This window comes from Eupeodes corollae, chromosome 3 (genome assembly GCF_945859685.1).
Source record: "Eupeodes corollae chromosome 3, idEupCoro1.1, whole genome shotgun sequence".
Lineage (NCBI taxonomy): Eukaryota > Metazoa > Arthropoda > Insecta > Diptera > Syrphidae > Eupeodes > Eupeodes corollae.
This window is the reverse complement of record NC_079149.1, coordinates 120,743,884-120,758,653: the sequence shown is the minus strand read 5'-3', so window position 1 is coordinate 120,758,653 and position 14,770 is coordinate 120,743,884. Positions and strand designations below refer to the sequence as shown.

The 14,770-nt window shown below is 37.5% G+C and overlaps 1 protein-coding gene across 2 annotated transcripts; it reads left to right on the top strand.

Annotated features, from left to right (window-relative positions):
- Positions 1–2,618: 2,618 nt before the first annotated feature.
- LOC129948853 (disks large homolog 5) lies at positions 2,619–14,618 on the top strand. Of its 2 annotated transcripts, none has more exons than XM_056059968.1 (9): positions 2,619–3,429; positions 6,248–6,342; positions 6,417–10,322; positions 10,408–10,926; positions 11,004–11,223; positions 11,283–11,521; positions 11,593–11,822; positions 13,496–13,718; positions 13,786–14,618. In XM_056059968.1, exons 2-9 carry the CDS (start codon positions 6,297–6,299, stop codon positions 13,887–13,889), a joined length of 5,487 nt encoding a protein of 1,828 aa, XP_055915943.1. In that variant the 5' UTR covers positions 2,619–3,429; positions 6,248–6,296; the 3' UTR covers positions 13,890–14,618. The 2 variants fall into 2 exon arrangements, with proteins under 2 accessions (XP_055915943.1, XP_055915942.1); XM_056059967.1 differs by having other exon boundaries at positions 10,393–10,926.
- The last annotated feature ends 152 nt before the right edge of the window (positions 14,619–14,770 follow it).

Genomic DNA, 14,770 nt, shown 5'->3' with positions numbered 1-14,770 from the left:
GGGACATAAGGATCCCAAAAGTAGTTCGCCGATCAGGGTAGTACTGTAAAAACAAAAGAGGCTACTACTCGCTGAATACCCAAGTAGTATGCAACGCATCTCTAAAAAATAATGATTCTGTTTGCCGCTGGAGAGGCAGCACTCATGCCTCACGATTTTTTAGGGAAAGCAAAATTAAGCAAAGACTTGATAATGGGGAGTTCAATGGTCGTCTGCTTGGGGATGGTGGTTACTCTTGTACTAATATTCTCTTTACCCAAGTTTTGAACGGATGCTGAACCGTGGAAAGATGCATTGGCGTCTGGAAGCAAAGATTCCGCATTTTTTATAAGGTATTAGGTACTCCTTTGATAATGCCAAAATAACTATTATAGCCTTAGCAGTTCTTCATAGCTTGACAAATTTTAATATTTTATTTGTAATGGCAAACAGTTGATTTAATAGACAGATAAATGGAATAGATTGCTTAATTTGGTACTTTTTTTGACATTAGCATTTTATAATTAAAATTGATAGCATAATTTTGTATAAATGGGAATTTTCGCAAATTTACTTTTCGTTATACACTGCATAACTATTTATCTGTTTAGCGAATCCCATTAAATAAGACTTACTGTGTTTGAAGTATTCAACAACATTGTTTAAATATCTGCCGTGACCTTTTTTAGGCACGCATCATAAATGTCCAATTTGCTTTGATTTGTTGCGGGAAAATCATGGAACAATGGCGCCACCAGGTAAAATCCACACGAAATAGACGTAGTTTTTTGGGTGCATTGGATTTTAAAATACGGTTTTTATATGTACTCATGGACTTACAAGATATGGACTGCTAGTAGATTTTTATTCACATTGGAATTCCCCCTTAAAAGTGATTAACCTTCTTAAGTTATGCTGCTTTCTTATAGGTTTGGCGGAAAAATTAGAATTAATTTTTAAACGCCATCTGTTGTTTCATTGCTTTACATAAGGAAACTTAAGAACTAAAGTAAAGGTTGGACACATTTTAAGGACCGATGTTCTATGTAAGCCGCACCTTAACGTCGTGGTTTTCAATTTCAGACTTACTCAATTTGTATTATACACAATTGGCCAACGCTTTAAAGTTATTCAGGCTTATTATGAAAATGTTCGTTCAAATCAAAACTCATATCGTGCATGATTCTTTCGGTCAATTTAATCGTCCAAATGTGTTTTGCAAAAATTTGAGCTAACCTGGCCTGTAGGAAATGTAAAAACAACAGTGCATATTGCTGCATGGCTGAAGAGCTACCCACCAACAATTGTACCTCTTACGCACGTCGTTGATGAACATAATCTAAACAGACTTTCATTTACACGCTTAATGGCAGAATCACAAACACACTTCGGCTTCGGCTTCAACTGACGTTTACGAGTTTAGCCACAGAAATTCAATGCATGCTATCACAATTGAGATTCGACCTCACGTTTCGTTTGACAATCGTAAGGAAGAGAACTTAATGTAACGTAATGTGACTCCAAACGGAAATTCTAGTTCAATTATCTGAACATTTGCTTTGTCTGACAACTCAACAGCTATAAAAAAAATGTCAACAAACAAAATATTTGCTCTTTGAAGGGATGACATAACAGAAATGTCATTCAAAGCCACCTCGAACCAGGCCCACCGTAACACAGATGTAGCCGAAGCTGAAGCGTGTTTGTGATTCAGCCATAAGCCTCTTGATCCTTTCAAGCGTCGTGTCGTCAATGGTCAGAATAGTGGTAAGAAATAGCAGCAGTGAAAGATATCTATGTGAATGGTATGTGGTTTGAGCAGGACAGTGTCACTGACCACACAGCTAATAAAACAATGGCTCTTTTTGCACAACAAATTCAATGATCGTGTTATCTTACATGGCAGTGACAATTGGCCGCCTTAATCATGTGGACTTCTTTAGGGTATTTGTACGTCCATTAGTCAAAAAAACTCAAGAGCTAAAGATTATTAAGCCGGCACATAATTGGCATAAAACCTCAATTATGCCTCAGCGTCTTATACAATTGAATGGAGGTCGCAGCAGCCATTTGGCCGATATTTTGTTCCATACATAATTGAATCATACTAATATTATAATAATACAAAAATTTGAATAATTTCCTAAATAATTTTTGTTTCATTTAAAATCATTAAAATTGAACCACACTTTACAAAAATAAAGTTTAAAAGTTTTTTCATATTTCCATCGGACCTACAGAAGGGCTAGTAGTATTAAGGAACAGTTGATACCAACGTGAAGTTGGCTACTAGCAGTCAATACCTTTTAGGTCAATGTCGACAATATTCTTAAATATGTTAATCGTGTGTACTAAGCTTTAAAATTTCTCTAAGATTGAGTTCATACAAAATACTTTAATATTTGCTTAAATTAATGAATCAACAAATATTTTGAATATAGCCCTAATTGTTTTTACTTCAAATGCAAATTAAAAATTTCCTTCGTATTTAACAAATTCTCATTTCATTTCCACCTTAGCGAATTTTGGAAAGCTTTTTATTGTAGTTCACTCTCTCCCCGTAAGCTGGCGACACTTCAAACTAGAAAGATGTTACTGTTCTACATCAAATTCCGTCATCTGTCACTTTGTCAGCAGAGCAGAGGAAAATTTTCCAAGTGCAGTGCCACAGAGAAAAATTTAGTTTCCTCCTTCGCAGTTAGTTTTTTATTTTAATTTTATTAAATTCTCATTTTAAACTTTGTTTGCATCGTTTAATTTGCAAAAATCCAAACCACCAAACTTCAAACCAGTTCGTGCTTCATTGATTTTACAATATCTCCAATCGTAGTTTGCCCCAAAAAGTTATTTAATTTTGCATCTCTATACAAAGCGAAAGCAGTCTCGTCAGTGTGTTAACGTCATTGGTTTTCTTTTCTTTAGTTTTTATTTTTTTTCTTATTGTCTTATGTCCGTTTCTATATTCTGCTGCTGCTGTTACTTATTTCTCTTCGTTTCGCCGTCGTTTTGTGATAAATTCAATTCAATTCTTATATTTGCTCCTCCAAAATAAAAATAAAAATATAAATAAAATAAGAAAAAGGAAAAGAAATTTTGCAATATTTTTTAATTCTAATAACTCGTCTTTGAATTTGTTATTGTGGACAGAGAAATCTAATTTTGTGATTTGAATCATATTCATTCTCGTCTCGTCTCGTGAAGAGAAATTAAAATAAAACAGACCTAAAGTTCCCGGGAGGAGGAGGACTATCTCCAAAGTTTTAGGTCAACTCCAAGCATCTTATACACATCTCTTTTTCGTGTCAGCTAACTACAGACAACGGAGGCGACGGACGGGAAAGGAAGAATTGAAACAGAATCAGAAGGGTCGCCGCCGCCGCTGCCGCGATTCGTGTTCTATATATAAAACAATATTTTATATATAAATATTCAAACAGAGTCATTACTTTGGTAAGTTATATTTTCTTCCACCTAATAAAAAATAAAACAAAGTAATATATGTAGTTTAGTGTAATATATGTATGTATGTTGGTAGAAGTTTCGCCGAAAGAAACAAGTCTATTGCCACCAGAGCCACCGAAAAAACCAGTTCTGCGGTAACTCAATATACTTGGCCAATCCATCCACCATCCATTTGCTACTGCTGCTGCTGCTGGTGGTGCTGGTGCTTTTGCTGTTGCTAAATTCTCCTCCTCGTCGTTGTCGACGTCTCATTTGCCATTGTCACTCCACATCGACTCTGGTGCTTTTGCTGGTGGTGCTGCCAGTGCCACGACTATTGTTGCCTGCACCTTTCAATTAACTTGAATTTGCTAATTGGTGCATGAACACATGAAGAAACTTCTTTTAATTTATTTTTGTTGTATTTTTCCTTATTTTTGCGTTCTTCGTTGTTTGGAGTTTACTTTTTTGTTTTACAATTTTTCGTATTTGCGAAAGAAAGTACAACACAGCAGCTCGATAGAGCTTCTATCTTAAGTTCAGAGAGAGAGAAGTCGATGCTTTTGCATTTGTACCTCTCCTTGCCCAGTTGCTCCATCAGTTTTACGATTCCGTTCCGCGTTTTATCTATGCTCTGGTGATTGTGACAAACCAGCAAATTGTGGCGATAGACAGAGCACAGACAAAAGCAATAATTAGTCAATTGTTTTGCCAAAGAGCCAAGAGTCTGTTGAAATATTGTTTTTTAAATTTTTTTCTATTTTGGCTTAAAAATATTATCTGACGTAATTAGAGGCGGCCTCCCTCTCTCTGTCAATTTTTTCCGGCGTCGTCGTCGATCTTAATTAGATAACTAACCCATGGTTAATAATAATTTGCTACCTGTTTGCATTGTTTTTTTTTATTTTTGCTATAATGATAAGGTTTTTGTTTCTGTTATTATTGGCGTCTCCAAGTTCCCCATAGTTTTTATATTTTTAAACTAAACACACGTTGTTCTCACGTCATTACCAACCTATTCAATGTAACACTTAAATTTCACGTAATCAGATAAGAATTGATCGACTTTAGCCTAATAAAATTGATACCACAAGCAAATACAACAGCAAAAAAAAAAAAAACAAATCGCTTTGGTGATAAGAGAAAAACAACCAAAGTCATTCATAAGTGGCGAATTGGTTTTTCTTCAATTCTTCAAGACAGGAGTGAAATGGCATTTTTTTTTTTTGGTTAATCAAAGCAACCATTAAGAAACAATCTCACTTGCTGTCTATCTTCTAATTGTCGAATGTCTTATCGGGTCAGGTTTTAGCAAATACTTTGGGCTTTTACGTCAGATTTTGTATATATTAATTGGTAAGTATATCTTAGGCCTTTGTTTGGGTGTGCTCTTTGTGGGTTCCTGCATTATTTACCATAACCAATAGCTCGACATTTTAACAAAAAAGCTACGAAATGCTAAAATTTGAGATATTGCAGATTTTATACTATAACGAGGTGGACATCTTCAACACTAAGTTTTTGAATTTGATATTCGGTCTTTCAAGGGTCTTGAAATTTCCGTAATGATAGCAAATAGTAGTCTTCTTAAAGACCTTCAGTTTGACTTAAACATTAGTTACCAAAATATTTAAGATTATGTACAATAGGAAATAGCTCACATTTTTAAAGTGCAAAAACTTGGAGATATTGCACTTTTTTTGTGAATCAGGTGATAATACTTAAAGCTTTATTGTTTTGCTGGATATTAAAATATTTGTGTTCCTTGGCTCTCCACAATAACAAATAACTCGAAGTTTTAAGATTAAAAGTTATAAAAGAAGCTTGGACGTTGGAGATATTGCATTATTTTTTCGGAAATATTTTTTTCAATATGATTTGGATGTACAAAAGTACGATCAAATTTCGAAGCAAGGAAAAACTTGAAGCTATTATTCTAGAATTTGGAGATATTGAACATTTCTTAAGTAAAAAGTTGCTACTTTTTTGAAGTAAATGTCGCAGGTTACACATAAAGCTTATTTTGAAGTTTAATCAAAAAACTTTTCAATTGCTTTGATTCATGTGATAGAAAGTTTATTTTTATTTAAGTTTTAGTAATCATCCAAATATTTGCTTTATTTTGCCTTAGATTAAATCACCATCTAAAATTGCTTATTAGCATACAAGAGTTCCTACCTTTTCTATGAAAGCTGATACCTCGAATTATATCAATCCAATTCTTTTTTTTTTTAAATTTTTACCCTTACATAAGGATGTCACCTCTATGACCGAGATTCGTGTGAGATTTTAAAATTTCTTCAATTTAAGGATTAGCCACAATTTCTAATGCCTCAAATATTTGTTAAATAGAGTTTTTAAATGCTTTGGGAGATATTGCACTTCTTCATATTTATCATCTCCATTTTGAATTGTATTTTAATGATCTTGGCTTGACAACAATAAGTAATATCTCAAAATGTTATGGAGATATTACACAAAGTTAATATATCACAGTTTAAATGCTTAAATTGACAAATATTTCACGCTTTCTTCTTAAATAAGGTCATTATTTTAAAGAAAATCATTTTAACATCAATTTGGATACACAGGACTTCTTGGATTGTCCCCAATTTTAAATAACTCGAATCTTTAGAATTGTACAAATTTGGAGATATTACAATTTTCCTTTGTGAAAAATATGTTGACCTTAAATATCTTCATTTGGGTTCAAATATTGGTTGATTAGAATTTCTAGTTTGTTAATACCTCCAATGTTTTTACTTACAAAAAATAATGTTAAAAGTATGTATGTACATGTTTTTAATTAAATTATAATAATTTCCAGATAAATAATTATCATTTACATCTTCTTCATCGTGGAAAATGATTTGAAAATGGCTTCTGGAGATCTTTCTTTAACCAGCAATAGTAGTCAAGAAGGTAACAAAAACCCTCACTTAAAAACATATAACAGAGACAAAATCTTAGCATTAAATTTTGTATATTTCTTACAGAGAGTGCCGAATATGTTGTCGGCTATGATCGCACACTTCGACCATCCTCGAATAGCAGTGGCAGCACAACAGCCGCCAATCTTGCCAACAACAATCCAAATGCTAAAAAATCCTTCGAACTTATGAAGCAGCAATATGACATGGAACTGAATAATCTACGACATCAACACAAAGACACTGTGCGCCGTTGTGAGGAAATGGGATCGCAATTGGCCTTCTATCAGGAACAATATATGGCAGCCATGAAACAATTGGAGTCCTCTTCGAAGGATCGAAATAAATTCACCGACATAGCTGCAGAAAATGCCCGACTCACTCAGCAAAATATGATTCTGGAGCGCAAATTGTTGCAGTTCATCGAATCAGTTAAGCAGAAGGAAAGTGAAAATGGCAATACTCAATCGGGATCGTTCTACTGTGAGCATTACAGCGAAATGGGTGGGAAGAAGTGTGAAGGTGGATGTGTAGAGACTGAGAAGCTTCTCGAAGAGTTGCAACTGTGCAAGGAGAGATATGCAGATCTGTCGAAGGATCGCAATATAATTTCGGCCGAGCGGGAGAAATTCAAGAAACATCTTTCGTCGGTCATAAATGAGTTGGACAATGTAAAGAAGGAACGCAACTATTATCGAGATGCCCGAGAAACGTTCAGTATTCAACGTGATCAACTTGAGAAAGAAGTCGAGAAGCTCAAGGCCGTGCTGGCCTCCAAGGCAAACGAATTGCTAATGGCAACAATGCATAGAAATCGTGTCGAGGATGAATTGAATCAGATTCTCTCCGAGAAGGATAATGTCCTACAAGAGACTCAGAAAATGAGTGATGATTTGGCGGCTGTGAAAAAAGAACTCGACCAAGTCGAGATCCAAAGGAAGAAGGACAAAAGTGACATAAAGTCCCTGCAGCAGGCCAACTCGGAGCTTATGCATAACATAGAAGATCTCAATATGAAGTTGAAAAAGCGAGAGCTCCTGAAATCTCGAGAGTCTTCGTGGAGCAAAGAGTTCTCGGATAGCAAAGACGACTTCAAGGAAATCGAAAAGTTGCGTAAATGCCTCGAGAAGGCGCACTCCGAGGTTGAGAAGTCCATTCAGGAAACCGATATTGCCAAAAGACACCGAGACTGGGCAATATCCGAGCGAGAAAAGATCGTCCAAGAACGCGATTCGGTCAAAACTCTCTGTGATAATTTGAGAAAGGAGCGCGATAAGGCCATCAGTGATTTGCTGTCGGCGATACGGGACAGCGAAAAGATCAAAAAACAAAAAGACGAAGCACAAAGGGAGATCGAAGGCCTGAAGGAACAAATTGAAAATTCCCACTCGCACGATCTGCGTCGCAGTTTTCGACTGAGCACCTACGACGCCGACGATATGATTGAAATCGAGCTGTGCAACTATCACCAGGACGGGGATGTGGGAATCATCCTGGACGACACCAATAACAGGCAGCTGGTTTGCGGGGTAACCAACACCTCGCCGGCATTCGGACACCTCAAGATCAATGACGTGATTGTGAAGGTTAACAATTTGGACTGTCAATCGATGACCAAGCGGATGGTGTTGGACGAAGTGCGTTCCAGTGCGCCCCGATGTAGCCTTCTGGTGTCACGGACTCGCCAGAGTAAGCGCCACTTCTACACAGTTCACCTAAATCTGCAGGAGAACCACAACCACGGCCTGAACCTCGACACGGGAGTGTTCATTTCCAAGATCGAACAAAATTCCCTGGCCGCCTTTGAGCCTGAGTTAGATGTGGGCGATCGAGTGCTTAGCATAAACAACAAGTCCATGGAAGGTGTTCAAAATGTGAAGGAAGTTATGAACATCCTGAACGATCTGCGGAACGATTCAATCACCATATTCGCTTTGAAAAACGTCCAAGATGTCAGCTATCCGGATGCCCATCGCCGAATGACTACGACATCAGCCCAAACGGACTCCAATGATTCGATGCACAAAGTACCTAGCGCAAAGCACCCCTCGAAAATCGCCGAAATGCTCAGCAAGTTCCGCGAGAAGATACACATATCGAAACCAGGTGCTGATTTCAGCCAGGAGAATGACGCTCTTGCTGCACTGGACTCTGTGCTGAGTGAGAGTTCCGAAAAGAGCAAAGAGAATCTCTTTAAGCGAAGCAAACGCAGCAGTAAAAAAGATAAGGAAACCTCGAAAAGCATGGGCACATGGCCCAGGACAAATATTCTCAATACATCACAAGAGAACCCCACAGGCACCATTGTCCAGCACCGGAAGAAGGAACGTGCCCCATTATCGCTGTTTACAGCTGCTCCCATCAATGTAGATAAGGAAGAACCCGAAAAAATGGGAGGAGCTGGGAGTTCTAGTACTTTGATTTCGTCGAAGAACAATCCCAACCGTAATTCGAACCCGATCCCTGCGTCGAGTCTTTTTCAGTCCACTGGGAGTTCAACCACCAACGGTTACCCCTATCGTCATTCAGTTTACGGAACGGCTTTAGAATCGGAGCCCATAATCCTAGAACAGTCTAAACCCGTCGGGATTCGGAGCCCCCCATTGGTGGCGCCAAACATGCGAAACAAGACGTCGGACTTGATGGGCAAGTACAGTACCCACACTAATCAGAGACAGCATCACGCAAACCATTACCAGAATAGATATAGCTTGAATTTGACTCCGATGGAGAACAGCTTGCTGTACAAGACAACCGGCCAGACGGCACAGCAGCAAGTGATTCCGGCAGCCATCACCGTTGGCACAAAACAGCAACAGCTCTTCGAGATGATCAAAAGCCCACCGCCACAGCCGCCTTTGTTCTGTCAGCCGCAGTCGAATAGTACGGCATTTGCCAGGAACAGCGCACAGCAAAACTCCCTCGACATGATATCGCTCAAGTCCCAGAACTCAATCGATTCTATTCTCTCGCAAAAGAGCCCGCCCATCAGCGAATACGCGAACTTCCCAAAGCGACCAGCAGCTCCTGTCGTTGGGATGCAGTCGAAGAATGTATCCAAGTATCCAAGTGACAGCGAAAGCATAGCTTCTGGCGTCGCCAATCATCCGGGGATGCATGCGGGTGGAGCGTTGCTCTTTCACCGCGATCAAATGAACAATGGTGGCAGTATTGCCCCTCAGCATCGACACACTCAACTCTTCCCCACGTTCACGTCGAACAGCTCCCAGATGCATCCTATCCACATACCCCATTCCCATCATCCGCACAAGATCCGTCACTCTAGTCCACTCACTTTGCCGCACTCTATCGACCCTCAGCACGCCGCCCACTCCTCGGCTGATAAGTTTGACATGGACTATGGCAGCCCACCGCCATTGCCGCATCACGCCTACAATTCCTCCGTGGACTATCCCTACAACCGAGGTGGGCGAAGCATCCACCCCACTCGCGACCATGACGATATGCAGTCGGGCTATTCACAAGTATATGAAGGAGGCACCTTCCCACGCAAAAAGGAACACCAACGACTGCGTATTCCTTCGAACCACAGCGTTGCAAGCAAGGGAAGCGGCGTGAAGAACAGCACCGGTTCTATTGACCATCACGGCGGCAGCGAACGCGGCTCGCCAATGCCTCAAGTACACGTCGAGGTATTGAGCCACGGCGGCAGCAAGAGAAATTCGAATGTGCCGTCGGATTTTCTTTGCCCTGGAGACCTGAGAAGAGTCACGATTGAGAAGAGCGATAAATCCCTGGGAATCACCATTCAGTGTAACAACAATGGTGGCGGTATTTTCGTCTCGACAGTAGCCGAGAAGAGCATTGCTACTCGTGCCGGTCTTCAGGTGGGCGATCAACTCTTAGAAGTTTGCGGACTTAACATGCGCTCGGCTACGAATGACATTGCAGCTAATGTGTTGCGCCAGTGTGGCAATTCTATTACAATGCTGGTGCAATATAATCCAGAGAGTAAGTATCGATTTCCTTGAAAAACCCTCCCTCTTAGAGTGACTCTAGAGTAACTCTTTAATTTCTTTAGAATTTCTCTCTGCAGAATACGACGGCGGCAATAATCTCGAACCGGAAAGTGTAAATCACTCAGGATCTCCAACGCCACGTAACTCTCCCCGACCACCAGTTAGATCGTTAATAGCATCCTCCCCCATAACCACATCGAGTGCTTTGACCAACAGCAGCATAATGCCTCCATCTAACACTCTGATCTCGACTCCTATTAAGGATCAAAGTTTTGCCGATAGCCTAGAAAATCAATCGGATGTGAGTAGTCAAGACATCCCGACTACGATTTATGAAGAAGAAGCCCGCTACGTGACTCTGCACATGGACAAGTCAAAAAACCTAGGAATCAAATTGTTCGGTGGCAATAAAGTTGGGATATTCGTTCATGATGTTACGGTGGGATCGCCGTCCGATCGAGCTGGCATCCGGAAGGGTGATCAGATTTTGGAATACAACGGAGTGGATCTGAGATGTGTGACTGCCGAGCAGGCTGCCAATGAGATATCTAAATTGACTGAAACAGTGACAATGCTTGTGCAGAATAAATTACAAAGTAAGTTGCAGGTTTTATTCTTAGCTGTCTTTTGGTGGAGATGTTGGCTAAGGGAAGATCTTTTCTTTTCGTTTTAGTTTTAAAGCAAATTAAGGACAGATCAGGGGATTCTTTTTATATCCGAGTGGGGTTTGACAGAACTGGTGACTTAAATGAAGGTGAAATCAAATTTGTAAAGGATGAAGTCCTCTATGTCGACAATACAGTATTTGGTGGGACTTTTGGCCTCTGGAGGGCATGGAAATTGGACGCCAAAGGACATCGCAAGGAATGCGGAATTATTCCAAGTCAATCAAAGTAAATTAAAGTTAAAAAATTATTGTTAATCCTTTTGTAATGAAAATTTATATTTTCAGAGTTGAAGAAGAACTTCGTTCAGGAGAGACTGTGGATTGCGATGGTGGTACCGCACGACGTGGCAGCACATCGGCACGTCGATCTTTCTTTCGTCGAAAAAAACACCAACGTAGCTCGTCGAGGGATTCCACAGAAATAGCAAGTTTCAGCAATACTCAATTGAGTTTCTTTCCCGATTCAGGAATGTTGAATGATGATGGTGGGATTTTGAGCTATCAGCGTGTTGAACGATTGGATTGTAAGTTGCAGAAAAAATTCAGAAATTTTTTTGGAGTTTTGTGTAAAATATTTATTTTTATTTGCTTCTAGCTCCAATACGTCGTCCGGTGTTAATAATTGGTCCACTTTCGGAATGTGTTATGGATCGTTTGACAATTGATTTTGTTAATCTATTTAAATCGTGTGAAGTAACAACAATGGATTGCTCCCAAGAAGCCATGGAGGAAGGTTTACAGGAGAATATATTTGTGGACTATCGAAGGAGAGGCAACAAATTCGAATGCACCACTGTGGAGTCCATCAATAATTCATGCAAAAATGTGAGTAATCTTTTTTTGTTTTGAAAGAAAAAACTCCTGTGAATAGTTTGAAATAGGAAACTGAAAAAATTGGATGAAACTTCAATCCAGTTTCCGGCCAGGTTCAAGGCTTCTCTATTTGAGCCAGATAACACCCAAAATAATGTGTGCTGACTTATTCAGTTTGTCAACGAAAATATTCGTAAATCGGAGCAGAAAATGCTCTTGACTTGTTTCTTACCTCTGACCCTAATAAATACACCATCAATGTATTGAAGCCTCTAGACACATTCGATCATAGCGTCATATGTAAACATTTCTCACCAAATCCAGTTAAAAAAAAGATATCCTATGAGAACCGTTTGGAAATATGAGAAAGTCAACTTGGATCGGCCTCCTGGGTGGTGTCAAAAAAGCGATTTTTCTTCTCCTCAAAATTATAGACTAATAGTTCCAATGCTCTTTCTTTCCATATAATCTTAAAAAATTTCTTCAGGAACGATAGTTTCTTAATGACCAGTAGTAAGGCCTTCGTAGCAATAGGCCCAGTGGTGATCTTATGGTTCATCCCACCGAACAGTGAAACAAATCTTTACATCGTTTTGGAGAAATAAACATTATTGCAATCGATATTTCAAAGGCTCATAGAGTATGGTATTAAGCTTCTTATTGAAAATACATGAATTTGTTTTCGATGAATAGATTATTCGTTGGATTAAAATTTCCCTCTTTGACCGTTCAATACTAGTATAGTTTTAGACGGGTTCTAATCTTATATTCACAAAATAAACGCTGGTGTGCCTCGGGGCTCCGTTTTGTCACCGACACTCTTCCTTGTTTCCAGAAATTATCTTTTTTCTGAAACTTCTAATCCCCTTTATTGTTTCACAAATAACATTACCCTCAGCATTTTAGGTTTAAACATTTGCCCTTTGTTGAACATCGACGGCAGCAAATAAGATAAACTCATTAAATTCCAATCTCTACAACATTGTTTAATGGGGAATCATTTACTGTGTAAAATTTAATATTTCAAAAACTTAATGCTGTCTCTCTTCATTTAAGCGTACCGACCCAAATCCCCACACAAAGTTATTAGTACACATATCAATTCTTATAAATTAATATACTTTCGTCATAGGCAGCACTCCTATTTGGAGCTTAGGATTACTCCTAACGGTGCAAGTAATTTGTCACCCATTATGAACGGGCTGTAATTTTAGGCATTTGCCCTTGAAACCAGCTCAAGTCTTTTAATATAGTCCAAAAAAGCTACAGAACTATAACTGAAACTTCTACAATGTTTTCCGTTATGTTCCGATATTTTTAAAAACAATGTTCTGGCGAGTTGAAAAATAATTCAACTGTAATACTCGAACTTCCAGGAACTCGCTCTCCGTTTACTCTTAAGCTCATACTCGATTTCAAACGTAATATCAAGTAAACAGATTGATTTTTTAAAGCACATCAAGAATGTGAAATGCCTTAACCAAATTCTTAAATCTTAAAAATAACAGTTTTGGAACCTCTGTTTGCCTTTTCTTTGTTAGTTCGTTTCTTTTTAATAAAAACTTATACAAATTAAGAAAAAGTTGACTTATTCCCATCCCTTTTTTAACTTCAGGAACTATTTCCTAACAATTTATTATAAAACATTTCGCTTATTCACCTTTGTTTCCTCATTTTCTATACAGGATCGTCGTCATTGTATCCTGGACATATCGATTTCAGCAGTTGAACGCTTGCAACGTTTACAGATCTATCCAATCGTACTGCTTCTGCGATTCAAATCGGCTAAACAGATCCGGGAAATAAAGGACCCACGTTATGGCACCGATAAGATATCTGCTAAAGCTGCAAAAGAAATGTACGAAAGGGCTCTTAAGCTAGAATCTGACTACAAACAGTATATTTCTGGTAAGGAAAAAATACTTTTATAAAATACAAGAAATTTAGCTGATTGAAATTTTATTCACCCCTCTAGCTGTTATACCAGGAGTAAGCATTAAGCACATGTGCACACAGATCAAAGACTCAGTTGACAAGGAACAAGATAAACTTCTATGGGTTCCTGTCTCCAATGCCTAGAGTTGCTGCTAGCTTTTAATATTAATTTTATTTTGTTTCAGAGTGCATGCTATTAATCATTTAAAACAAAAGTAAAGAAACACACACTCCCTGCCTTGCCTATTTTTAATTTTTATTTTTAACTTTTAACTTTTTTTTTAAATTAGATATTGCACACACAATTTATTATTATTATGTATTTATATTAGGTACAATTTAGTACCTATAAACTTTTAAGTATTTAAACAAAAATAAGAGTAACTAATGTATTTCTTTTTTATATAAATTGTATGTTTTTTGTTTTGTTTAATAGTTTTTTTTATATATAATATGTGTATTTTTGTTCTCTATGTTTTTGTACTGTCTGCAATATAATATTTAAATGTGCCTTTAACTAATTAACAAACAAACAAAATTGACTGGTATAAAATACAATCAAAACACATTTTTGTTCTTATGCTAAAAGCATTTCGACAAAAACAATAATAAAATCAAGAAACTAAAATCTTCCAGTTTGTTTTTCGATGAAAGAACACAAAAAATCACCATTTTCTTTTTTAAATAAATATATATTTATTGCCTTGAAGTTTTTTTTTATATATATACATATAAAAGTAAAGTTAAAAAACAAATGTTAACAACTTTTTGTTAGCATAAAAACGAATATAATAATAATAAAAATTAAAGAAAAAATTAAATTTAACGAAAAGAAAAATTCGATGCCTTAGAAACAATTTTCAATTTTATACAATTTTTATCTATCACTAGCCTTATATTAGATTTTTATTTTATTATTTTTTTTTTTGTTTTAGATATTTTATTATTTTTTACTGTTTGTTCTGAAAATATATTTTCTTTTTGCATGTTTTGTTTTTTCATTTAAAAAATGTTAGCGTTCTTTT

Excerpts from the sequence above, each read along its gene's own strand:
- LOC129948853 (XM_056059967.1), top strand. The coding sequence starts at position 6,297 with ATGGCTTCTGGAGATCTTTCTTTAACCAGCAATAGTAGTCAAGAAG. Across the intron at positions 11,522-11,592 it reads GCGTGTTGAACGATTGGATT|CTCCAATACGTCGTCCGGTG; the intron begins GTAAGTTGCAGA and ends ATTTGCTTCTAG. Across the intron at positions 11,823-13,495 it reads TCAATAATTCATGCAAAAAT|GATCGTCGTCATTGTATCCT; the intron begins GTGAGTAATCTT and ends TTTTCTATACAG.